The 26,104-nt window shown below is 42.0% G+C and overlaps 1 protein-coding gene across 2 annotated transcripts in view; it reads left to right on the top strand.

The window, feature by feature from the left end:
* The window catches only part of CDH12 (cadherin 12), a 250,239-nt gene that overhangs the window by 184,941 nt on the left and 39,194 nt on the right, over positions 1-26,104 (top strand). For both annotated transcript variants that reach the window (XM_054984695.1, XM_054984694.1), the window contains 2 exons: positions 4,389-4,576; positions 24,138-24,391. In XM_054984695.1, coding sequence (XP_054840670.1) covers positions 4,389-4,576; positions 24,138-24,391 — 442 coding nt within the window. The remainder of the gene's footprint in view (positions 1-4,388; positions 4,577-24,137; positions 24,392-26,104) is intronic.

The following is a 26,104-nucleotide window of genomic DNA, read 5'->3' as shown; positions in this document are numbered from 1 at the left end:
TGTATGCCGCTATTGTGATGGCCATAGCGTCCATATTGATAAAATGCTTAGGCATTGCTTTGAATGCTACAACTTGGAATAAGCATTTTTTACCACAGGGAAGCTGTTTCCCCAAAGGCATCCCTGTCTCTTACTAACATGGGTTTAAGTGTACCTGGTGCATGGTCCCACGTACCCCGAGGGCTAAGTGCAGCCTGGGTCCATTGACCAAAACATTAGAAACATGAGCCCAGGTTGGAATTCAGAGGAATTCAAAGCTCTGGAAGCATGACTTTGGTCTCTTCCTCCCTCCATGCATGGGGGAAAACACAGAGGCTTGAGGACAAATGGATTCTGCTATCTCACTCTTTTACCTTCCCCGCTTTATGGGCATGACAATTATGCCTGCAGTTTGGGGTAGATAATCAAATTGCTTTTAAATCACTTTAATAGGATGGGCTCCCATGCAAACCCTCACAAAGACTGGAAGATCTTCAAACTTAATAAGTATCACAGCTCCTTGCAACTTTTATTTATTTTGTTATTTGTTTCAATTTCTATTCTGCCCTCCCTGTACCAGCTTCAAGTTTGTAGTGATTCCACCATTTGTGTTTCGCAGTAGTGAAGCTTTATTATCATACTTGAGTGCCAAGTCTGTAATTTCCCCCACAATCTTGATAGAGTATTAGAGACAGTCCATCCTGCCTGTGGTTCCCTCCTCAGCCCCTTCAGCTCTCCTTGCCTACAGGGTGCAATACTGGCACTGGTATGTATAGGAATAGAACCAGGTTTATCCATTAACCCTTTTATTGTTGCTCTACACTCTAGATGTGCTCAAAAGGATGCCTCTTGTGGCTAGAGGGTCAACATGTGTAACCATCAGGTAACACCTCCTGTGTTCCCTGAAAAACCTGAAAGAGCACTATATGATGAGAAATAATGGGGTATACACAAGTTACCAAAATGAACCAAACAGCACCTCCATAGGCCTAACAAACCAAGACCATCAGTCACAGTATGATACAGTGTCTTAGCAAAACCAAATTCACAGGAACCTATTTTCCCCTGCCCCAGGGGCCTCTTTTCAAGCACAGAAGAAAATGTGAGTTCACTAAAATTGATTAGCACAAAACCCCTGACTTTTGGTTTTGATGAAATGTCAAAATTATAACTCCACTCAAACGATTAACCAAAATGTTAAGGGCATTCTTCTTCAGTAATGTTGGAGTATCTCGTAGCAGTGGGAGCCATTTTGTCAAAATTATGAACCTGTTAAAAGTTCTTGCTACAGACGATGGGAAAAGTGAAAGGTAGAAATGAAAAATGTGATGAGTGGCTTTATTTAGGATTCTTTCTGCAAGTCATTTTAACCATGTCTGAAGAATATGCTTAATTTTCAGTATGTTGTGAGGTGCTGGTGTGAGAAGGACACCACAGTGTCCCTTGAGAGCTGTCAGATTGATCAAATGTAAACAGAACTATAGTGGACATGACAGAATGCAGCCATAGGGAGGTAGAGTCTTCTACCTATTGCTCCTGTCCCTATAAAGAGTCTGCAGCTGAAGGATAGAGTGTGAGGCATCCTGGGAGTGAGCCAGAGCCAAAGTGTAATATCCAAAGTCTATCATCTATGAGGATATTTTACTGGAGTTGTGGTTGTGAGAAAGATTTCCAGATAAGAGTTCACCAGACCAAAGGATAACAGGAAGAAAGAACACCCATATGTACTCTTAGTGAGGGAGCAGAATTTATATTGGGTTTGGTGTAGTAGTTAAGAGCAGTAGGACTCTAATCAGGAGAACCGAGTTCGATTCCCCACTCCTCCGCTTGAAGCCTGCTGAGTGACCTTTGGTCTGTCACAGCTCTCTCAGAGCTCTCTCAGCCCCACCCACCTCACAGGGTGATTGTTGTGAGAGCCAGTTTGTTGTAGTGGTTAAGAGTGCAGGACTCTGATCTGGAGAGCCGGGTTTGATTCCCCGCTCCTCCACTTGAAGCCAGCTGGGTGACCTTCGGCTAGTCACAGTTCTCTGAACCTCTCTCAGCCCCACCCACCTCACAGGGTGTTTTGTTGTGGGGATAATAATGACATACTTTGTAAACTGATCTGAGTGGGCATTAAGTTGTCCTGAAAGGCAGTATATAAATCGAATGTTGTTGTTGTTGTTATAACACACTTTGTAAACTGCTCTGAGAGGGTGTTAAGTTGTCTTGATAGATAGATAGATAGATAGATAGATAGATAGATAGATAGATAGATAGATAGATAGATAGATAGATAGATAGATAGATAGATAGATAGATAGATGTTGTTGTTGCTGCTGTTGTTTTTGTTGTTGTTGTTATTAGATAGACAGCCAGATATTGCTAGATAATGAGTGGAATACTCTCAATTTAAGAAGGTGTCCAAACATCTCAAGATCTGTAACTAGACCTACGAGGTGCAAGAACTGCAGACTGGGCCAAAAATGTAGCTAATGTTGCAACACGGTCTTCTTTAAAACTGCAAGCCCCTTAAAAAATAATTTACAATGTGGTCCTAAGTAGAGTTATGCTTTTCTAAGCCTATTTATTTCAGTGGCCTTAGAAAATCACTAAATTTTTTCTTAGGATTATGCAACTTTGTTTAGGATTATGTTTTATAATTTATGTAAGTAAATTATGATCAGTAAGAGTTTCAAATGTGAGCCATTGGCCATCAATTCCATCTGCACCATATAGAGTCTTGCACAGTACAACATTAAGTAGCTTGTGAAGGTAGAACTGAAATATATTTCCTCCCAAATTACTCTAAAAGCTCTCTTATGCAAACACTATTTTCAAACATTCTGAAGATTTTCTCTGAATATTTGCCAGATGTTGTCTGAGGATTTAGTATCTGTGTTTGGTATCAGATGAAATTTGATTTTAGTTTTGATGCTTGATAGCTTACAATATCAATAGTATAGCAATTAAAAGATAGTGTTGACCATGTTAACTAAAAAAATCAGTGGCTGACTTAAAAGAATATTTAGTATCCAAAAGCATTTGATAGTAGGGGGATGTATTAACTTGCTCAGTTTATTTCTTTTAGTCATTGTGAGGCCTTTAGAAGTCATCATTTTTGTTGCTCCTGATTCATTTGTGTCATTTATGTGCCATTTATGCACAACTGACACATAAATACAGTTGAAAAATGATACATTTTATGGGTTAAATTCAGTACAAGGAAACAGAAAATAGAACAAAATAACAACAAGCAGTTTGAATTATACAAGGAAGAAACAAAATCGTAGTAGAGATTTTCAAGTCAAGCCAGCAAGGATGAGAAATTTGATAGCCTCTTGTTTGACAGATGTATTTATCTATCAAACAGCAGATAGTTTATGACATTTCACAATTAACACCTACACAAATAAATAGTTCTCTAGTCCACCAGTGCAATCCTAAGAAGAGTTACTCCAGTCTAAGTCCCTTCCTTTCAGCAGGCTTAGATTGGAGTAACTCTTTTTAGGATTGCACTGTAAAGCATTCAAATTTGCGGTAAAACTGAAAATTTGAATAACAATTGGAATTTTTTGAGTATTCATTTCACCTCTCATACAAAGAAAGAAAGAGTATTGTAATGACAAGGGATCATGATAATATGGGGGTTGTGGGGATAATAATAACATACTTTGTAAACCGCTCCAAGTGGACGTTAAGTTGTCCTGAAGGGTGGTAAGTAAATCAAATGTTGTTGTGGTTGTTGTTATATAGATATAGATATAGATATAGATATAGATATAGATATAGATATAGATATAGATATACATATAGATATACATATACATATACATATACATATACATATACATATACATATACATATACATATACATATACATATACATGACTGGGGAAGGCAATGGCAAACCACCCCGTAACAAAAGTCTGCCAAAAAAAATTGGAAACAGGAGGAAAGGAAAGTTCTAAAAAATTTCAGAATTTCACTCTGTAGATGCTCAGAGGCAGGCAAAGTTTTCTGAAGATTTCTGCCTTCCTGCTGGAGCACCACCCTGGGGTGTATAACATAAAATGACAGCAAGGGCTGAAGCAAAAAGATGCCTTGGTTTCGCTTCAAAAAGAAATTAAGAAGAAATAAAAGAGAAACCCTACTCTTAAAAGTGAAAAAGAGAATAAAGGGACTCAGTGGCTATATCTAAAAAAGTGAATTTCAGAAAAAGAAATTCCCCACCCCATAATAGTCCTACACAAATGTCAGAGACTTTTACCTCAGGGAAGGCACCACAGACATACATCCACAGGCTCCAACCCAGGGCTCTTTAACATGTTATATTAATGATAATAGCATAGGCTGCATATCCTCCCTCATAAACTTCCCATTATCTGTGAAGATTGCATCCAAGTAATTGTTTCTCAATTTGTCATAGGTATTTTCCATTTGAAAGTGCCTGAGTCCTCCCTTGTGGGTGCAGCCATTGGAAGAATCAGAGCAGTGGATCCTGACTCTGGGGAAAATGCAGAAATTGAGTATACGATCGTTCCCGGAGATGGAGGGAACCTGTTTGACATCAGCACGGATGAGAACACACAAGAAGGTGTCATCAAGTTGAAAAAGGTATTTAGCAGACACATAAGATAAATTTGGTAGCTGAACTTAAAAAATTAATGCCCTCCCATCGTCAGAAATATATGGAATTTACCCAGTATGGAAGTTACATTTCCATTTTTTCAGCGGCTACATCACAAACATAATGTAGGACCTGAGGCAATGTAATCTATTATGTTACTGAGGTATCTTTTAATCGGAATTCTCTAGTTTCTCTCTGTAACATTGATCATTCCTGTAATTCTTTTGCTGGTCTAGGACCGTAATAATAAATTTGCTTTGATAATTTGATTTTAATGTAGGACCTGGGCTGCAAAAACTATCACAACATTTTAAGGGTTAGTCTTCAAAATTCTGAGGGGCCGTTTTGTTTGCAGGATAGCATATGAGGACAAGGCTCTTTGTTGGTCTGCTAGTGACAAGAGTTGGAGTCTTGTCATGAGTTAAGAAGGCCTTATGTTAGAATAAGACATTTATTGTTAGAACTTTCAAATTGTTCCCTCTTCAGCAGTGGACAGTAGAAGTTGGCTCTCTGTTGTCCTAACATGCCTGAGTTGTACTTTGGGCTGATATATTTGCTTTATTGGATATGAATCTACTTGAAGACATTTCTGCAACTAGCATTGAATGTGTTTGAATGTGATTTGCCCCCAAATTAAACACTCCCCCCACAAAAAAAAACCCTGTGTCTATGTATGTATTTTGCTCTCAAGAGCGAAAGTGTTGATAACGGAGACTGTTAGAAGGAGACTGTGGGTCGATTCAGATGTAACAGGAAACTGTGATTTAATTCAACTAACCGTAGTTAATTGATCGTCCAAACATGCCCAACCACAGTAGCTGTGGTTAATTAGAGTACTTTAAACCAGGATATGAAGCTGATTTATTAAACACAGTTAGTTAGTCTTAAGTGTGGCTTCCTTTCATGTAGAAATGTGGCTGCTCTGACTTAATCCTGTTTCCTGCCAGCATACTACACTTACCCTAGCTCAAAAATAAAACTGTTCTCACCTTTAGTCAGCTCTCGCTAGCACTGTCTCCCTGCCCTTGGTCTTTATCTCTTAAAGACACAGCAATGTGGCAGGCTCCTTCCACACATTGCTATGGGACAAAAGCAGTATCAGTCAAGCTCTAGTTCTCCCAATTGCCCGTGCTCCGTCCACTACGTAGGTTAAAGAAGCATCCTGTTTATACTTATTCTTGACTTGTGGGAGGCACACCTGTTTTTGTTCCTTTTTAACAGGGGGTGGAATGGAGTCATTGGCAGACAGGTTTGGCGATGGCTACTAGCTAAGGTGAGACAAGAGACCCACCAGCTTGAGAGGCAGCAAATCTCTGAATACTGGAGCCAGGAGGAGACATTTTTTATTTCCTTTTTTTATACTATGTGTTTCTCCTCAACGGGGACCCAAAACAGCTCACATCATTCTCCTCTCCTCCATTTTTTCCTCACAACAAACCTTGTAAGGTAGATTTGGTTGAGAGAGTGTAACTGGCCCAAGGGCACCCAGCCAGCTTTCATGGCACAGCAGGGATTCAAACCTGGGGATTCAAACATCAGGGAAAGATATCAGACTCGATGCCCTGTTTGTCATCTCTGCAAGGCAACTGGTTGGCCACTGTGTGAGACAGTTTGCTAGACTAGATGGACCACCGGCCTGATCCAGCAGGCTTCTGCTCACATTCTTTTCCACACACCCGTCTATTGAAGTGTTCAGTACAACATGTATGGACCTTCAGGGATTATGGTTGAAAGCTGCATTTGTGGGAAATCAAAAAGTTGCTGGAGCATGTAAGTGAAAAGCTGAGTGGGGTGATACAGGATCTGCTGCAAGTGTTGTGGAGTGAAGCAGAGGCAGGACTCAGGTAGATGGATTTAGTTGCATTTGTGGAAGGTGTAGAAGGAGGTTCTTTGCCTCAGGCTTTTTTTACTGAGAAAGGGGGTAACATGAAAGCCTACCATTCTGTGATCGCTCCACCCACTCCCCCCCCCCACACACACACTTGCCAGTGATAAGCAAGGTGGTGATGGACCAGGGCCGATTCCAGATGGCCCTCTGCAATCCAAAACGTTGCGCGTTGTCGCGCGTCATCGCGCGGAAAACGCGAAATATCGCGTTTTCTCGCGCGAGTTTTGCGCGAGGTCGTGCAAAACTCGTGCGAGAAAACGCGATATTTCGCGTTTTCCGCGCGATGACGCGCGACAACGCGCAACGTTTTGGATTGCAGAGGGCCGTCTGGAATCGGCCCAGGTTTTCTGATCAATTGTGTATGACTAAGTGGACTGGGATAGTGGTGGGATCTCTAGTTGGGAGGCAGAGGGAAAAGCAGCAACATGGAAGCCAGGATTTGCCTAGACAAGCCAGGGTTCAGTGACTGTGTGCAGGTGAAATCCTACTTTCATTGACTATTCCCAACTATATAAACCAGGGACTTCACAACATTTGAATGAGCTCTTTGAAGATCTTTAGGTCTACAACAACCATCAACTCAATAGGCTTGGTAACATGCTTTTTTATACTCCATGTATCTGCTGAAGGGAACTTTGAGTCTCAAAAGCTCATATGTAGGAAATCTAGTTGGTCTTTAAGGTCCTATTGGACCCAGATCTTGCTCTTCTACTGCAGGCCAACACAGTTGCCCACCTGGAGCTATCTTGGTAACACTTGTTCACAGATAAGATCATTCCAAAACATTGGTTCAACGAGTCAAACAAATGGTCTGATACCTAGGAAGCAAAACATTGTAAATGAAAATAGCACATTGTAAAATTTTATAAGTATGGCAACAGAGTGGAATTTTGGTGCAGTCTTGAGTTACGGGATTTGGGGGATCTGTAAGGGGGAAGATCTCAGAAACTGAAAATACAGATCATGTCTGTAAAAGCAGATAAACTGTTGTCAGCGTATCAGCATTGTCAAAGCTGGAATGGGTATGATTGACTGGTTTCAGGGACATTGCAAGTAAAATATAACTGCTTTTTTGCCTGGTAGTATAGCCAACATTGAATTCAAAACCATTTGGGCTTACTGTTAATTACATGCATATAAGTCTCTTTTTAAATGCAAAATATGGGCACAATTCTTCAGAGTGTGGAAACATGTTGGCAAAAAACAGGGTTGTCTGAAGGAGATGATGTGCCAGACTCTTCTTCTCATTACACTTAATAGATATTGCAGTCCAGTACTGCCTGGATGGGGTATGTGTGTAACACATCTCAAATTTCGTAAAGTGATTTGTGGTTTATTTGACTTTGAGTATGGAGCTGGTGTACAACCTCTGTTAAATGCAACCATCTCCTCTGCACAATCAAGAACTTATCAATCTGAGCATTTTATGTCTTGTAGCACCACTTAGTGGATAGCACTGAAATAGCAGCAGAGGAACAAAATGTAATCAAAGACAGCAAGCTTGTCGCCAGATTAGCATAGCAATCCATATACTTTTATGAGCTCTAAGTAGATAAATACATATGCATAGTTCATAAAATTAATATTGCATTTCATAGGTTACATCAGGCCTATAAAACTTGTGACCCACCTGCTCTTATGCTGCTCTCCAGCCTTTATGGAAGAGGCTCGATGAACTCCCTGGCTTTGCTCCCTACCTAGCAAAAGCAAGGGCTTCAGAAAGTACCTGGCAGGTCACTCTATACAGCTGCTAGGCCGCCTTTGATGTGGAAGGTCACAAGGTGAGCAGGCTAGCATTACATTGATTTTGCACATTTCAGATCGAATAATGCAACATCCATTCAAAGACACCTGTCTGAAAAGCAGGAGACAATTAATGCGGCTTTTTAAAAGCACCTAAGAAATCCATGGGCAGTTGCTTCAGTCCATTAGCATGCCCACATGTTCTCTCTGAGCAACTTGCATGTGAAGCCTGTCTCATTCACTTCCCCAGCAGGAGAACTGCATATGCCAGAATGTCCTCCCCAAAGATTACATGACTAGCTCTGAAAATACCCAGTAACAAAAATATGCAAACAGCACCGAGATCACCATTACTTTATATCATAGTACGCACACCATAATATGTACAAAAATGGTTTGATCCAGCCAGCTTTTTCATTCCATTTCAACTAATCTCCCTCCTTACTACAGTCTCCGGTCCATACCATATAGCTTTTGTCCATGGCTGTCCCATGTTGAACTATTGAAGAATCTACCTGTGGAACATCCACTTTGCATGTCTTCATTTCTGAGACATCCTGTACCTTTAAGAATCTACTCATGTAAATTTATTTACTGGACACTCAAAATACATAAGAAAACACGGAGCATATTGTACTTTGTTGTACATATTTTGTTTGCAGATAGGACCTGCCTGTGGTAATTGTGTTATGCATGATTTATTGTAACCTTTATAAGCTTTGGAGCATAATGCCATTGTAAATACCTGTGATAATAGAGTTTATATCAATAGAACAGTAATTAATTTTTGTTCTTCCCGTGTATTTCTCATTTTGTCCCATGATCCCCAGCACAGCCTTTTGGTGGTCAAAGATGACCACTTCTTCCCCTTTTTTAACCAGTGGAAAATCTGCTTGGATCATCCAACTTATCTTTTTTTCCAACTAGAATACAATATATCATTGCTTCAGTACATTCCCAAAGGCTTTCGACAAACTTCCAGAATTGGTGAAAACTCCTCCCCCTTCACAAGCTTTAATATATAATTGGAAAGCAATAAGAAACAATTCTTCTATGTGGAGCAATGGGGCCAGTATTGTTGAATTTCACTGGAAGCATGTAAGGATGGGAGTGGATTCATGGAGTGGTTGGCAACTTGGAAAACAAGGATTGCAGCACTTGCCAGCTTTGGAGATGGAATTAGCTGCTTTTTTGTTAAATTTTAACGATGAGGTCTATTTGTAAGTAGAGATGGGCATGAATCTAAATACGAACCAAAAAAACCCACAAACCAGCCCGGTTCAGGGTTCGCGAACCAGGGTTCGTGGAAGCTCGTTTCCACAAACTTCCATGAACTGGACTAGTGGTTCGTTTGGTTCATATTAAAGGACCAGTTTAAATGACCATTTCCCTGGGGCCGACTGCCAGCTGTCAGAAAGGGGCATTTAAACCCCATGAACCACGAACTGGTTCGTAACTGGGCCAGTTCCGTTCCAGTTTGTGGTTCACGGTTCATGGAAACCCCATGAACAACAAACTTCATGGTTCGGTTTTTTTCTGGTTTGTGCCCATGTCTATTTGTAAGCCATTAACAGCCCCTGAGAAGGTAAAGCTAGCCAGGTGGTTTCTGTTGCAATTGGTGTCTAATTTGTTTACCTATGATGATAGTCTTGATAAACCTGGAGTTGCCTAGGTAATTGTTAAAGGGGAAGTTTGTGAGGAACCTTCTCAACAGCAACAATTCAAGCCCAAGACATTCTCCCCAGCAAGAACCCGCCCCCCAAGCAGAGAGATATTTTGCTTTGCAGTCCCCCCCAGGTGTTTGCGAGGGATGCAGGAAGTCAGGGGGGGTTGCTGGAAACGGGGCCTCCACCGAATTATCCCTTCCCTTTCTTTCTAACATGCATGTATCTTTCTCTGGCTTTCATCTTGCAAATTTGTGTGACTTAGTACAGAACCAAACATGACTCTTCAGAAAAAGAAAAAAAGAAATCTTTAAATGAGGGTATATTGGAGGGGTTAATGGAATGCTAGAATAACCAGTAGGTGAAGGGAATGCACAAGTAGAGATTTTTAGGGGATTAAGAGATTCTTTCCAGAGACAGAAATGATGGAGGCAAACAGTTGCCAGTAATCCGAGTGTGAATTATGCCCAGATTTCTTCCAGAGCACTATGATAATTGCACGGATCCTCCTGTGCATATTTGTGACTTATTAGGAGATCCTGGGTGTGTTGCTTTCTAATATAGGAGTCACGACAACTAGTATTTGAGCTGCAAAAACTATGGATGATGGTTTATTAATTGACACATCAATTTCCAGTAATGTTATATTTTCAGCTATGCAAGTGATCTTTCTTATACCGGCTGCAATCTTTTGCTCTTAATTTTGAAGTTGTTTGACTCTTTAATTGTAAACGGCTGCTCACCCCAGCTATAATGGCTTAGTAAGTCACAATTGCTCCAAGGACTGAACCAAGGGGAGCAGAGGGAGATAGGATTTCCTCCTTTGGGGCTGAAGAATATTGACAGTGCAGAATAGGGAAATGGCTGTCTGTTCATGCACTGCTTGTTCAGTGGATAAATATAGAAACTGTTTAGCTCTGCAAGTCTTCACAGATACCGGACACTGCTGCGCATCTCCTGTTGCTGTGTGAAGATTGTGAATGAATGGAAACAGTTTCTTTCCGGTATTGCTTCTCAGTACTTGAGCCGTGTTTTATTATTGCAACCATTTATTCCGTCATTTTTAGCCTATCCTATGTTCTTCACTTTAAATTTTTATTTAGAAAGGGGGGGAATGGAAAGGAGAGGCTATGTTGTTGAAACATATTTGCTGTATTTGAATGCATTGTTCAAATGTATTACATGTGTTTCAGCCTCAAAGTGGGACAAGTCACACAAAGTGGAATGAAACTGAGAAGTACCATGCCATGTTTTAGTGGATTGGAAACAGGGAAAGTTTAAATTGAAAAATATTTTTGAAGCCCTTGTGTAGTTGTTTGTTCTTTCTTATACTTAATCATAACTCTAGCTGACTTATGAACAGGAGATGAACAAAACCTTTTTAATGAAAGAGACTTATGCCTAAATCACGATGTTAGTTTACTTATTTTGGTGTGTGGAATCAGTAACCCTGAAGAGATATTGAACTGGATCCTACCAGCTTCCTTCTGGTGCAAAAGCAAATGAGAGCAGTTTTGCTCAGCTTCCTTCCTTTCCCCCTTAGGCCGAATAGAATTTTGTTCCTGAGGGTCACTCTGAGGACCAAGCTACACATGACGAATGACACTTGAACAGCAAGTGGATTGAGTGGAGGGCAAGTGAACAGGGAGAAATACACTTGCCGTTCAAGTGTCATTTGTCATGTGTAGCTTGGCCCTGTGCCTAGCAAAGGCTCTTGAAGGGGGTTGTTGGGTGTTGAAGAGGTGGTTGTTGGGTGTGGAGGAAGACAGTGTATATCTGCTTGTCCTTCCACTAGCACATGATTTATTTATTTATTTATTTATTTATTTATTTATTTATTTATTTATTTATTTATTTATTTATTTATTTATTTATTTATTTATTTATTTATTTATTTATTTATTTATTTATTTATTTATTTATTTATTTATTTATTTGATTTGTATTCTGCCCTCCCCATACCAGCAGGCTCAGGGCAGATTCCAATTAATACAATAATATAAAATTCAGTATCTTTAAAACCAACCAAAACATCTTAAATATTTAAAAAGAACACACACAACAAGCAATACAGCAGCAGGTTTTGAAAAATATATGGCAGCAGATTTCGCCAGCAACCACCACCCAGCCACCTCCAGAAATATGTGGCAAAGGCTAGGTGGAAGATACCCTTTGTAGGGGCACAGCTTTTTCTAGGTGGCCGGCAGGGAGGCCCAGAGCATCAACCATATGCCTGGCAGAACAGCTCTGTCTTACAGGCCCAGCGGAAGGATAGCAAATCCGGCCGGGCCCTGATCTCTTTAGACAATGGTCGGAGGCCAGGTTGGAGCCAGGACCGAAAAGGCCCTGGCTCTGGTTGATGCTAAATAGGCCTCCCTGGGGCCAGGGGCCAGTAGCAGCTGTTTATCAATGGATCAAAGCGTCCTCCGGGGCTCATACGGGAAGAGGCAGCCCCATAGATACACCGGTCCCAGTCCACATAGGGCTTTATAGGTTAGTACCAAAACCTTGAATCTGATCCAGTACTCCACTGGTAACCAATGCAGCTGGTGCAATACCATTGTTATATGTGCAGTGCAAGGCACTCCAGTGATGACCCACACCACCGCATTTTGGACCAGTTGTAACCACCGGATCAGGTTCAGGGGAAGCCCTGCATAGAACACGTTACAGTAGTCTAACCTAGAGGTGACCATTGCTTGGACAACTGTAGTTAAGTTGCAAGTTGAGAGATAGCGGGCGAGCTGCCTGGTCTGTTGAAGATGGAAAAACGATGACCTGGCAGCCACCATGATCTGGGCCTCCATTTTCAAGGAGGAATCCAGAATCAACCCCAGGATCCTAACTCTTGGGGCAGGCATAAGCACCACCCCATTGAGTACAGGGAGCCAGAGTCCTGAATCCATGTTCCCACAACTCAAGTACAGGATCTCTGTCTTTAAAGGGTTTAACTTCAGCCAACTCTGCCACAGACGTCCAGCCATGGTTTCAAAAGTATCCTCCTAGGCGTCTGGGGCTGATCCAGGCTGGCCGTCCATCAGCAGATAGATAGGATAGGATAGGATAGGATAGGATAGGATAGGATAGGATAGGATAGGATAGGATAGGATAGGATAGGATAGGATAGGATAGGATGCATTTACCAGGTCCGCTTACACTCCTGGCAGGAGGCATTCACCTTCCCTGTGTCCCCAGCTCCTGTGCCTGTGCAATGACCTCACTTCAGGTGACATCACTTCCTAGCAGAAATGCATATGTACCTCACAGCGGGCCAATTTGTGCCTCAAACGGGCCCAAATTTGTCTGCTGCAAAGCACAGGAGAGCTTTCAGGGTAGCATAATGACATCACTCATGGAAAGTGACATTGTCATGCCACCCTGGGAGGATGCCTGGGACACTTGTTCCTGCGTCTTTCCCCCCACTGGCCAGGTGAGTGGTGGAGGAGGGCAGAGGGTGAAAGCAGGGGATCCCCTGCTACCACTAGGGAACTGATAACCCTAGATCCAACCCATTCAAATTGAAACATGGATGCTTGTGTAAAAGTGCTGGATCAGCCTGCCCCCTATGGTACAGCGGCTATGCCCCACCCCACCCCTTACCATTTGTGTGTTTTTCTGAATGTTTGCACAAGCATAGCGTCCGCTGTCTTTAGGTGACATTGGTACAATCTAAATGCCACGGAATGTAAGTGAATATTTTGAGTCAAAACTCTACAAACGACCTGAAGCACTGAGACTTGAATGGAATATGCAAATGCTGAATGAACTGTAAATATAACAAAACAGCACTCCCGGTGCGCGTGCAGAGCGCTTACCCGGATGCTGCCATTTGCCCTTCTGCACGGAGGGAGAGAGGGCTTTGCTTCCCGGGCATCCAGGCATCCTTGGGGGGCGGGGGCAGGGCCTTTATAGGCCGGCTCCACCTCCATCCCTGCAGCAGTCATGCTGAAAGCTCGACCCACCCTCCTCACCCCCTTTTGTTTGCAGTACAGGATTAGCTAGTTGCTGTTTCACAGGGCTTATTCACATCTTGCCTGATTGGCTCCTTGTCAAGGGGTGTTTTTGCCTACCTTGTACTGCTGGTTAGAGAGTTAATGTTTTATCGTTAGTAGTTTTTGAGGTTCCTGGAAGGTTAGTTTGGGTAGGCAGAGCGGGCTGGTGAGCACCCAGTGGCACCTCCCCATTGGTGGGGAATGGGGGGGGTCTGTCTTGGATCAGCTGGTGGGCTGTATGGCTGCCAGCTGAGAGGGCAGACTGCCTGTGACACCCCCTGGAAAAGGCCTTCCCTCAGGCTTCACAGCTGGGGTGTATGGAGCTTGAAAGGTGGAAACCATTCGCCTGGCCAACTGGGTTACAGCCATGCGCTTGGATGGCTCGTACCTGGGGCAGGGGGTGCTTGCCCATGCAGGTGAGAAGAAGGTCCAGTTGACCCCTTAGCTCAACCTGTACCGCAAGTTATACCCCTTGCCGTTATTAAGTTATTGTTGGTCAATAAATGGCCCTGTTTACACCCAAGCCTTGTGTCCATCTCTTCATTCCAAATAGGGGGGCAAAACAGACGAAATAAATCAACTCTTTCTGATTGTTTTTCATCATTTAGCTGAGTTCAATTTATGCAATGTGCGTCTGTTTATTTCTTCTTATTACTGTAGTCTAGACCAAATTACATGTATTAATTTGTTGGTGTATTTTTGTTGGTGTTAAGGGGGCGACCTGGATTAATGAATAGCATGAATGGAAAGTCAGAAATGTACTGAACTCCCCAGAAAAAAAAATCTGTCTTATTAAAACTTCCATCAACATTCATTGAATATTTTCCCCAACCAGTAATATCTCTTAAAAATTCTACCTTGGGCAAATCTTGGTATTTATTTATTTAGAACATTTCTGTGACTCCTCTTAAGAGTCTTACTTGAGGCGATTTGCAATTAAAAACCACTATGTTAAAACACAAGGGCAGTAAAACAGAAGCCGTTGGATTTAAGCAGCATTGCAGCCATTTGAAGGATGTGTCCAGCACATAGCCTCTGAGATCTGTTGCTAGTCTTATTGAGAAACTTTTTGCTCTCGCTCAGATTCCTCAAACATCTAGCAGGATCCTCTGAAGTTACCTCAAAAAGACAATTTAGGTGCAACTTGGAGATAACCATGAGTAGGTTTCTAGAAAATTCAACCACAAGTTTGGGCTACATCACAAGTCTGAGCATCTTCTTGTCCAGGGATCTATGGATATACAAGCATTACAAGACATTAGTGGATGTGATAAGGGGCACTGTTTGTTCTAAGGAATGAAGATGACCATTCCCTGAATGTTGTGATCATCTTGCCTGAGTCTAGGCCCTCTTCTTTTACTTTTGACCAAAATGTCCATTTATGATTCAGAAGCTCCACTCTAGCATTTGAGGCAGCTATTTATTTTCCTTTGCCCATGGTGGTACTATCAGAATCACTGAGTTCAAAGGGGCCTTACAGACCATCTAGTCCAAGCCACTGTCCAGTGCAGGAACAGGCTAAAGCATACCTGACAAGTATTCATCCAGCTGCTCTTTGAAGACTGCCAATGAGAAGGAACCCACCACATCACTTAGCAGCCAGTTCTATTATGTTTGTAAGGCATCAGTAGATTCCATAGTTGAATGCAGAGTGTATGGTTGTCTGTGCAGCTGTTCAACCAGTGTCAAGCTGGTTTGTGATTGTTATCAAATATATCAGTTTCTGCTCATGGTATATGAGTTGGACAAATGTTTTCATCACAAGGTACAGGTCTTGGTCCTTTTAACCTGAGGGAAGTGGTCACCAGATTTCATCAGGAGTGAATATAGTTGGTCCTTATGGCAGAAATTCATGACAAAAAGGGATTGATGTCATAGAGTATGACATTCCAAAGCAGGTTGTTATGGATTTTCCGGGCTGTATCACCGTGGTCTTGGTGCAGAATGGTCAAAGAACACGGTGATACAGCCCGGAAAATCCACAACAACCATCGTTCTCCAGCCATGAAAGCCTTCGACAATATATTCCAAAGCAGCTTTTCTCCAGAGGAACTTACCGTCCAGGGAATTTAGCCTTCACCAAAAGCTTTCAGGGATAAAACTCTTTTATATGCCTTTCTTGATGTTATGACCAACCTTTAGTGTTCCAGCTAAAATGAAGAAATTTCAAATTGGAGGAAAAGATCTCAGGAACTGCTGATGGATGCTTAAAAATTGTTTGGCTAAAATTGGCCGTTTTCACACATTTTACCGGCTCCGGTACGTCGCGCAAAGCTCCCACAAGAACAGCATTTTCCTGGTGCAATCTCGCGCAAGAACCAGGAAATCGCACCAGGAAGATGCTGCCCGTGTGGGATCTTTGTGCAACATACCAGAGCCGGTAAGATGTGTGAAAACAGCCTTTGTAAAAAGCGGCCTGGCGGAAGTGGAAAGCAAATGTAAGAAAATTTTAGATAGATAATACACCTAAATAATGTTGAGGGAAGTTAAGACATCTGAGGAACTTCAAGGAGAATTAAGAGCATTTTAATATGACTAACAACATGTCTGAAATGGGATTCACACGTAACTGTTGCAAACAATTATCCAATCACATTCCAAGCTGACTTTTGCTGCTTTAGAAGAACTAATATTGATTTCCTACAATTTTAAAATAAGCTGCTTCTTGATACTAGAACCACATGCCATAAAAGAGTATTGACTGAATACATGCTGTGTATGATGCTAATGAATAATTGTCATGGAAATTAGCAAGCATTGCAAAACTGTAAATTTGAATTTCATCCTAGTGCCCTAGTAGTACGCCATATATTTTTAAAACAAAAACTCTCCATGTTGTTTTTAAATCTCACCACTAGATGTTGCTGTTAGCTAAGCCTCCAGAAATAGATACAGGGCCCAATCCTGTTCAATTTTTGTACTTCTACTGGAGATTTTCTTTTTCAGCAAGATATAGGAGCAGAAGAGAAAGTTTTCTGAGATTCTTTGGTCATGTAATGGGGAAGATGACTGATGGAAAATGTGGTTATGATAGGGAAAACTGAGCGAAAGGCTTGGATAAGGAGTCAAGGAAAGGATTTCCAAATTGTATTGGAATTTCTCCCTGTCTCAGATTGGGAGTGGGTGGGTTGATCTGATATGTGGTCTGTTTAAATATCCTGTTATGCTTGTGTGATTCTGGCATAAGGAAAGCTAGCTATTGTGGTGGTGCCCAGGCTAGCCTGATTGCATCAGATCTTGGAAGCTAAGAAGAGTCAGCCTTGGTTAGTATTTAGATGAGATACTCCCCCAAGGAAGTTTTAGGTTGCTACACAAATGCAGGCAATGGCAAACTACCTCTGAATGTCTCTTGCCTTGAAAACCCTATGAGGTCACCATAGGGCTGGGACTTGATAGCATTTTTTACACATAGTATGATGTAGTGCTAGGAATACTGGACTAGGATCTAGGACCTAAGTTCAAATCTTCTTCCTGCCTTGAAGCCTGCTGGGTTACCTTGGGCCAGTTACTTTCTCATGGGTTTTATGAGTATAAAATAAGGGAAAGGGTAATTTTGTTCATCACTCTGATCTTCTTAGAGGAAAGGTAGAATAAAATATATATTAAATAAATAAAATGAAGAGTGAGGTTTAGTTATAAAGCCATCAGTGAAACAGCCCATGATTTCTACCCTGGTCTGTTCACCTATGCCGTCCCTCCAGCTCCAGGAAATTTATTTGCAATAGCAGTGGATTAGGAGAATGAATGAAAGAACTAGGGGAGAAACAGAAAGGAGGTCATACAGCTGCCTTGTCTCTCCCTTGAAAAAAGGTCTATTTCTGGGTTATGATCTGGCAACCCTATTTGTAGATTATGAACTTTGTTGGTACACTATGAATTAGTCATCTCAAAATGATAGCGAGCTTAACCACAAGTTCATGCTCCAGTTGCTAAATAATGTTGAATTTATAGGATAGGAGTATGCACTGAGAAAATTTCCGTTCAGCTTTAGTTCTGGAATAATTCAGTTCCATTACTAGTTTATTCTAGGTGGGCCAGTGCTGGCTGGAAGCAAATCTTTTTGGGTTTTTTTGTTTTGTTTTCATGAGTTTCAGCCTATTGTGCTTGCACAAGGTGGGCATGGGCCGCACATGCACAGACTCATGCTGTTCTTTTAAAGGGGTATGGGGAACAAAGGCTCTGGGGCAGCTGTTTTCACAGGCAATGGCACCAAAACTGCACAGAATACTGTCCTCCCTCTAAACTATAGACCCACAGACAGCATGCAACAATGATGTTCCGTGTTTATGTACCCTAAAGAATGCTTGGGAAAGGCACACAACAAGACTAGTTTGGGGTAGCTGCACACACATGCACACACTGTTCTTTTCAAAAAGGGGGGAGTTGGAGAAACGATGCTGTATTTGCACTTAACGAAAACGGCATTGTCCCCAAACCCATTGATTCAATGAATTTCTCCTCAAGCACATAAAAGCACACACAACAATGGACCCCAAAGAAGGCAAGTGTCAGCAGGTGCACACAATGGCAGGAAACTTACTGGTAAAATGGCAGTGGCTTGGCGAGTAAGCAGGAAAGAATTCCATTGCCAACTGGTACAGCCCGGCAATTAAAAAAAAATCCTGTTTTATGATAGTGATAAAGCCAAGACATTATTATTGTTGAGTCTTGCTATTATGCCATGTTTCCTTGTGCCTTGTAGTTTCATTCCCATAATGAGGAGCAAATCCTCACCCCGATCTGCATAATCATGATCTTTGCAGCAGCCCTGGACTCCCTGTTTAATCCTGCTATCATCCTGCTGGCCACCAACCTGTCCTTGCATTGTGCATAAAAGTGCACAGAAAGGGAGGGCCAGATATTGCTTTTTCCTTCACAAGAAGAGAAGTAGAAGGAGGATGGCCCTTTTCTTTCTATTTCTAACTAGCAAAAGTGGGAGCCTGGACAGGTTGCTGGCTGCCACTCTCTCTTTCCAACTAAAACCGTTAACCCAGGGTTGAGTGAAAAGGAAGAAGATATAATGAAGGAGAGCTGAACAAGTGACTCCTGTTGGCATGCTTAAAAATAAAAAAAATCTGACCATGTGGAATACTGATCTGGAAAGACTTGGATATGAATGCATGTTTGAGTGTGCAATGTACATGCCTGCAACTTCTGCGTCATTTAATGCTGGGTTAACAGTTTTAATCAGAAAAGTCCACAAAGACAGAAGCTTTTGGGGGGGGCAAGATGAAATTCCTCCTGGTGCTCTTTGACCTGCTATCTTCAGAGAACACCTTTAGTGACAGTGGCTGCCCTGGCCCCATGGTACCTAAGCAAAGGACAGCAGCAGCAGAAGGCTACTGAATAGGCATCACCCCCTCTACATGCCTGGGACCTCCTCGGTGTACTTCTTTAATAATTGCTTTTTATTTCCTATTTTCACTCTAATCTGTGTAATATAAGTCATTATTGCAACTAGGGGCTTGGAGGCTGAAGAAGACCCCTCCCTCCTCAAATGCACGTGTGCATGCCTGCATTGATGTTGCTAGTCTTCCCTTACACTGTGTGTAAAAACACACAGAAAGAAATGGTGATAATGCAATGGTGCACACATCTCCGTGCCATCTGCTGCTCCCCTCCCTAGTGCAAAGCAAACCATTTGCAATTCAATCGCTTTGAGCCACTCAATGCCAATGACATTGCCCAGGAAGTGCTAAAAAAAGCACTTGTGTGTGCCGCGCACATCCTCCTCCCACCAATGGAGTTAATGCTATGGGCTTAGTGTCTCCCCTTCGGATGCAATTGGTTGCGTGATGAGTGCAGACAGACTTGCCATTAAGGAAAACAAGTTGCTGCTAAATGGCCCACCACTGCCTGGCCTGCCTGTGAACCCACTGAGCAAGTAAGAACCAAAATGAAACAAACTTTTTGGCCGACAGGGATTTCCAGAATTTGTCCCACTATTCTGGAAGCTGTTTAACGAGCTTGAACCAACACATTCTCTGTGTTAGTTTGGGCTCATTTTTCATTACGAGCCCCCTTTATCAGATGTCCTAGGGCCAAGCTACACATGGCGAATGACACTTGAATGGCAAGTGGATTGAGTGGAGGGCAAGTGAACAGGGAGAAATACACTTGCCTTTCAAGTGAGATTCGTCATGTGTAGCTTGGCCCCTAGTTATGAAATCAGATTCATAATGTTCCTTTCTGAAGTTTTTTCTAACACAAATGGCTATGTAACTGGCCTTCTTTCCCCACACTTCATTCTATCCCTTACCATTTTTAACATCTGTGTATATAAACATGTATGCAGCCTTTGTGACCTTCTCTTCCAAATTTAAGGTCATCCCTTATAAGACAACAATCAGTAGCAACAGCTGCTTTGTGGGCAAGACCAGGAGAGAAGGCCAAAGGAACTTAACTTACAAAGCTCAAACTTGGTTCTCTTCCAGCTGTGGCTGAATATTCTGTTCCTTGTCTTATCAAGACTAGTAAGAAATGACCATACACATCCATAAACATGATTATATGTGCTGCTTCCATTGGAGATACTCTGAACATAAAAGGACTTGTCTTTCACCGTCAGATTTTTGTTTCATCTCATTCAGGAGTTTGTCTCCTCTGCCTTAAAGTATCTCTCCAGAGACTCAGACAGAGATCCCTGGCCCTGCATGTGAGACCCTTTCATCTGGAGCTTCTGGAAAGAAATGCAGAGAACTTCTACATATTACAGTGGCTGTTTCTGCTGCTCGTGCACACACCCCATGAGTAGCTTGCAATAAAAACAATCATAAAACCAACTCATTAAACATGAAGTAGTTCTCTAGCAGCAGAAAATAATCTCAAAATCAGATGGCCCTGACCAAATACAAATGTCTTTACTGGTCTTCTCAAGAATGTTAATGGAGCTGGCTTGGCAAATTTCCCAGGAGAAAGACTTTAGTAGAAACCAATCTTATCACAGGTGATGATGCTACTTGAAGTAGTGTTTCTCCTGTAGATATCAATCCATGAAGGGTATATGAAAGAGAATGTGCTCCATCAAATATCCCTAAAACAGGAATCTTGCCAACACTTCCTGTATGGCCTAGCAGTGAATTGTTAGCCAGTGAATTTCTTAGAGCAGAAATAATATAGAGGGATGGTGGCTAGCAGGAGAAAAAAGATGTCCTGATGTATTCTAGGCCAGCTAAAATTTTCCAACTGTTTCTAAGTTCATCCTCATATTGAGTGCATTATATGGTAGTTGAGTTTTTACCAAAATAAGCATGACAATGGCCATCCCTTAGTCACAAGAAATGGTGAAACTGGTATACTAGTCATAGTTGTTCTTGATGGGGAAACCCAGTCCAGAGCACAACTCAGAACTTGCAGATCAAGAAGTAACCTTGGGTTGAGGAACAGTTTTAAGATGTAAGCCTAATTCCTAAATGGAAATGTGATTCCCATCCAAGACAGGCATATCCTACAGATCAAGACTGTCAGAACTGCTCAACATCAGCAGCTCCATTGTGATTCCATTGCATTTTAGTTTATTCAACCTCATCCAGTCCATTACTGACTCTAAGAAGATCAAGATGGGTAGCTGTGTTAGTCTGTCTGTAGCAGAAGTAAAGAGAAAGAGTCCAGTAGCATCTATAAGATTAACTACATTTGTGGTACGGTATGAGCTTTCATGGGTCACAGCTCAGTTCTTCAGATACAACTAGAATGTGAGTCCATTTGTCCTTGCATCTTGGAGAGTGGAGTGATTACAGAAGCCAAATGACAATAGCCAGTGAATGACAATAGTAGACATGATTGGATAGAGTGGGGCAAGCATAGGGGATGTGTTACTTCAGACAGTCATTCAACACACCAATTCTGGTATTAAAGGAAATGAGAAGGGGGATGTTAAGAGAAATTCTCTCAATTCCTCTTTACCCAATTGGGGCTCTTATTGGAACTATTACAGGAGTTGTAGCAGCCCAGGACCTTGAAATCCAACAACTCTTTTCTTTTCATCTTTTTAGGAACTTGGAGTTAGTTTCTAATCAATTCTTTTTTGTTCAAAGAGAAATATGAAGATGCAGAGGAAGGGAGGTTCTGAAAAAATTCAGAATTTCACTCTGCAGACACTCAGAGGCAATGTCTTCCCAAGCCTTCCTATCTGCCTGTGAAAACACCCCCCTGGGGTGTATAATATAAAACAACTGCAAGGGTGGAAGTTACAAAAGGGTGCCTTGATTTCTCTTGAAGAGAAATGAAACAGAAATGAAAGAGAAATTCTGCTCTTACAAGACAAAAAAAGAAATTGAGAGGAATCAACGGCTGTATCTAAAAAAGTGAATGTCAGAAAAAATTTCCCCACTCTATAACAACCAGAAAGAGAGAGAGAGAGAGAGAGAGAGAGAGAGAGAGAGAGATGCTGAGTCTTGTTCCAAATCCCCGGAACAATTTCTTGATGATGTGGAAGATATGAAAGGTGGAATGAAGGGGAAAACATGATTTTCCCAGCAATTCCTTCAGAACATCTCCACTAGACAGCGTAAAAAATGTTTCCCCTCACATCACATCCCATTCAAACAGTCCAAAAGGATATCATAATTAGAGATGGGCACGAACAGTAATATGAACAAAAAAAAAGCCACAAATAGCCCAATCTGCTGTTTGAGAATAAGCTGTTCGTGAGGCTCCATTCTAAACGAACAGGTGGTCGTTGCAACCCTCGTTCATTGCTGTTCGTCAAGCCAGACAGTCTGGCAATTGCAATCAATTCCCTTGGCAACTTAGGCAGGGATTGTCTGAACTCTGTCTGAACTCCTGCTGTTGCCATGGAAACCCCAATCTAAGCCCAATTGAGCTTGATAAGCAGGTCTTCCTTTCAAGTGTGGAGCTCCAAATTTGTTACAAGGGGACAAAGAGCAGGGGGGAGGGGGGCTCCCAGCTCTGGCTTTGGAGAGGGAGAGACAGCTGCTGTTGACATTTTGATAGAGTGCATCGGAGCTTGAATTTTCTTTGTGTGTGATGGGATAGGGATCTACCCCTTCAAGTTCCAGGGCTGCTGCCAGGCTCTGAGACAAGCTATTATTTATTATTGGTTCCTTTCCTTCTGCCTGCTCAGTTAAGGTTTCTGGGAGTGGTGCGGTAGGGATCTACCCCTTCAAGTTCCAGGGCTGCTGCCAGGCTCTGGGGCCAAGCTATTATTTATTATTGGTACCTTTCCTGGTGCCTGCTCAGGTCAAGTTTCTGGGAATGGTGCAGTAGGGATCTTGACTTGGATGATGGCTGAAGGAGAGCCTGCTGGCCCCCATGAACAGCCAACCACGAACATGTTCATGAACAGGGCCATATTCGTGGTTGTTCATGAGTCCCTGTTTGTGGATGGCAATGAACAACAAACATCACATTCATTTTTTTTCCTGTTCATGCCCATCTCTAATCATAATCACCCCGAATCAATCAGTCAGTCAATACCTTTACTACCATAAAACAAAATTAAACAAACCTATATTTAAATATAAAAAATCCAACCAGAACTTATATCCTATAGTTCCTAATTCTCATAGCAATTAAAAGAAAATCCACTACTGAGAGGATAATATGGAGACACTGATCTGATAAAAGAAGAGAAACAAGCCTCACTTCTGGCAGGCCATGCCTCACCCGGAATCACATTTCAATGTTCTGCTTCTGAGAGCGGGACCACAAGTGACGCCTGACACAGGTTGGACACTAGTCAGCTTCCCTCAAGTTTTGATGGGAAATGTAGGCATCCTAGTCTTGAAGCTTGGCTCTCTGACTGCTGTCCAATGGACTTTTCAACTGTCACTTGTCCAACATTCCGCCAAGCTGCCTACATTTCCCATCAAAACTTGAGGGAAGCTGGCAAGTGTCCAACCTGTGTCAGGCATCACTTGTGGTCCCGCTCTGAGCTGTCGAACTTCTGAAGACATGTCTCATACATAGCCAGACCATTTAGCCAAACAATGACAGAGATCTTTCTCAGGCCTTCTAGCTAAGATCCTTTAGAAATAGATTCCAGGACTCAAGGGGCTCACATAATCCCTAAAATCATGTGTTCTTTCTCCCCTGCTGGGCTGCCCGCAAGTGTGAAATTCATCTATGGTATAAGAACAAAAATTACAATCTATCATATAATCGTTAATATAAATAATAAGAAAAGATGGTTGATTCTTTCAGTGAATTGTATTTTAACTGAGCACATGTCTTTTAAACTATGACTTTGTATAATTTTTTATTGCTCGATCTGATTCTGCATTGCCTGTCTTTATTACAGCCATTAGACTTTGAAACGAAAAAGGCATACACTTTTAAAGTCGAGGCCTCCAATGTCCATCTTGATCACCGTTTTCACTCTGTTGGCCCATTCAAAGATACCGCTACCGTGAAGATTAATGTGTTGGATGTAGATGAACCTCCAGTTTTCAGCAAACATTTTTATACCATGGAGGTTTATGAAGATACTCCAGTTGGGACTATTATAGGAGCTGTAACAGCCCAGGACCTTGATGTTGGCAACAGTGCTGTCAGGTGAGACAACAATCTATGACTTATTGTCACAGTACTATTTGTGAGAGCAGGTTCATAAAGATCATTATGAAGAGCAGAATTCCGAGGAGGCATTAAAATTATTCAAAACTAGAGATGAGCAATCACACAAATTCTGCTTCAAAAAAAAAAATCTAGTCAAACCAGAACATTTTGAGCTTAATATTTTGCATTCCTTTCCACGGTTTGCCAGGTTCTAAGTGCTTGCACAGAAATATTCAGGATTGTCAAGCTGGCTCCATTCCATTGGCATGGATGGAACTTTCAATCGTAAGCTTCCAAGCACAGGATAAAGTTTTGAGGCCTATGGGGTGGAGGAGAGCAGTTCAGAAGAAGATAATCCCAGCAAGGGATTTTAGTAAATGAGTCCCCACCCCACCCCAAAAATATAAATGGTGTATGCCTGTCCAGATCCTCAAATCTACGTCCCGTATCCAAGCCCCTTGAGGATGGGGGTTGCTGATATCCCTGCTGCACAATATAGTTCCATGAATTCTGACCGAAACTATTTAGATTAGAACAGAATGGCTTCATGTTGTTTTCTTTTTGGATATGATATCCTGGGCTGGTATTTGTCTTTTAAATCTGAGATATGCCTAACACGTCTTGAGAAGACTCACATTTTGTTTGCTTTCTGTTTGAGTTCAGTATGAATTTTCCCACAAGGCACACCTATCTGGGAAATCCTGGCAAACTGATGTAGTGAAATGTATTAGAGCTCTACAAGGTACTTGCACAGACTCACAAATGTGACCTTTGCCTATAAATAATAAAATAAAATGTCACCCTGTTCTTCACAAGGTGAGAACTATCAAAAAGCAAAACTCACCGCCAAAGACTAGTGTATATGCATCACAACCCTGTGTAGTGCTGGTCTTAAAACACAGTCAGGGTATCCCCTTGTAAATAACATCTGCACAGAATTGGAGTCTATGGATCCATTACACTAGTGGAGGTGCTTTCTTCCAGCAGAAGAGAACCAGTATGGTGCAGTGGTTAAAGTGTTGGACTAGAATCTGGGAGATCCATGTTTGAATCCACGCTCTGCCATGAAAGCTTGCTGAGCAACCTTGGCCCAGTCACATGCTTTCACCCTAACCTAGCTCACAAGGTTGTTTTGGGGATAAAATGGAGGAGAGAAAAGTTTTGTAAATCACCTTGGGTCCTCACTGGGAAGAAAGACGAGTTATAATAAAACAAACAAATCAATAAATGAGCCTTCTGCTGGTCCCCAACTTCTTCAGTTGGGGAAAGTCTTATTCTTCTGTTGACGAAAAGCACCTCTACTAGCAGAATGGATCCTACTGTCTGTTTTATTATCAGCAGGTGATTTCTTTGTATGGCAGATGATGTGCATTATTGCAGCTTATTATACCTTATCAATTTACCCCTCAGATGGCAGCTGCCTACTCTACATCCCATCAGTTTCCCAACCCTCAGGAGCAGCTTTGTAGGTTTCAGACGAAGTTGGGAGAGAGGCAGGAAAGATCTGTCCCCTGAGTAGGAGTCTGATTAGACGATCTGTTGAACCTGTTTTGGACATGTGACCTGATGCTTCCCTTTAAAATAGTCTGTGAGTGTGAGTGTGAATCAACTCCTGTGTGCAGGTGGAGGCAGGAGGAGTTTAATCTTTCCCTCCTTTCCACCAGGCATACTTTCACTCGTTAGCAGAACAGGGCCATGTGAGTAAGGCTA

The sequence above is a fragment of the Eublepharis macularius genome, chromosome 7, assembly GCF_028583425.1.
Source record: "Eublepharis macularius isolate TG4126 chromosome 7, MPM_Emac_v1.0, whole genome shotgun sequence".
Lineage (NCBI taxonomy): Eukaryota > Metazoa > Chordata > Lepidosauria > Squamata > Eublepharidae > Eublepharis > Eublepharis macularius.
This window is presented reverse-complemented; position numbering and strand designations above follow the sequence as displayed.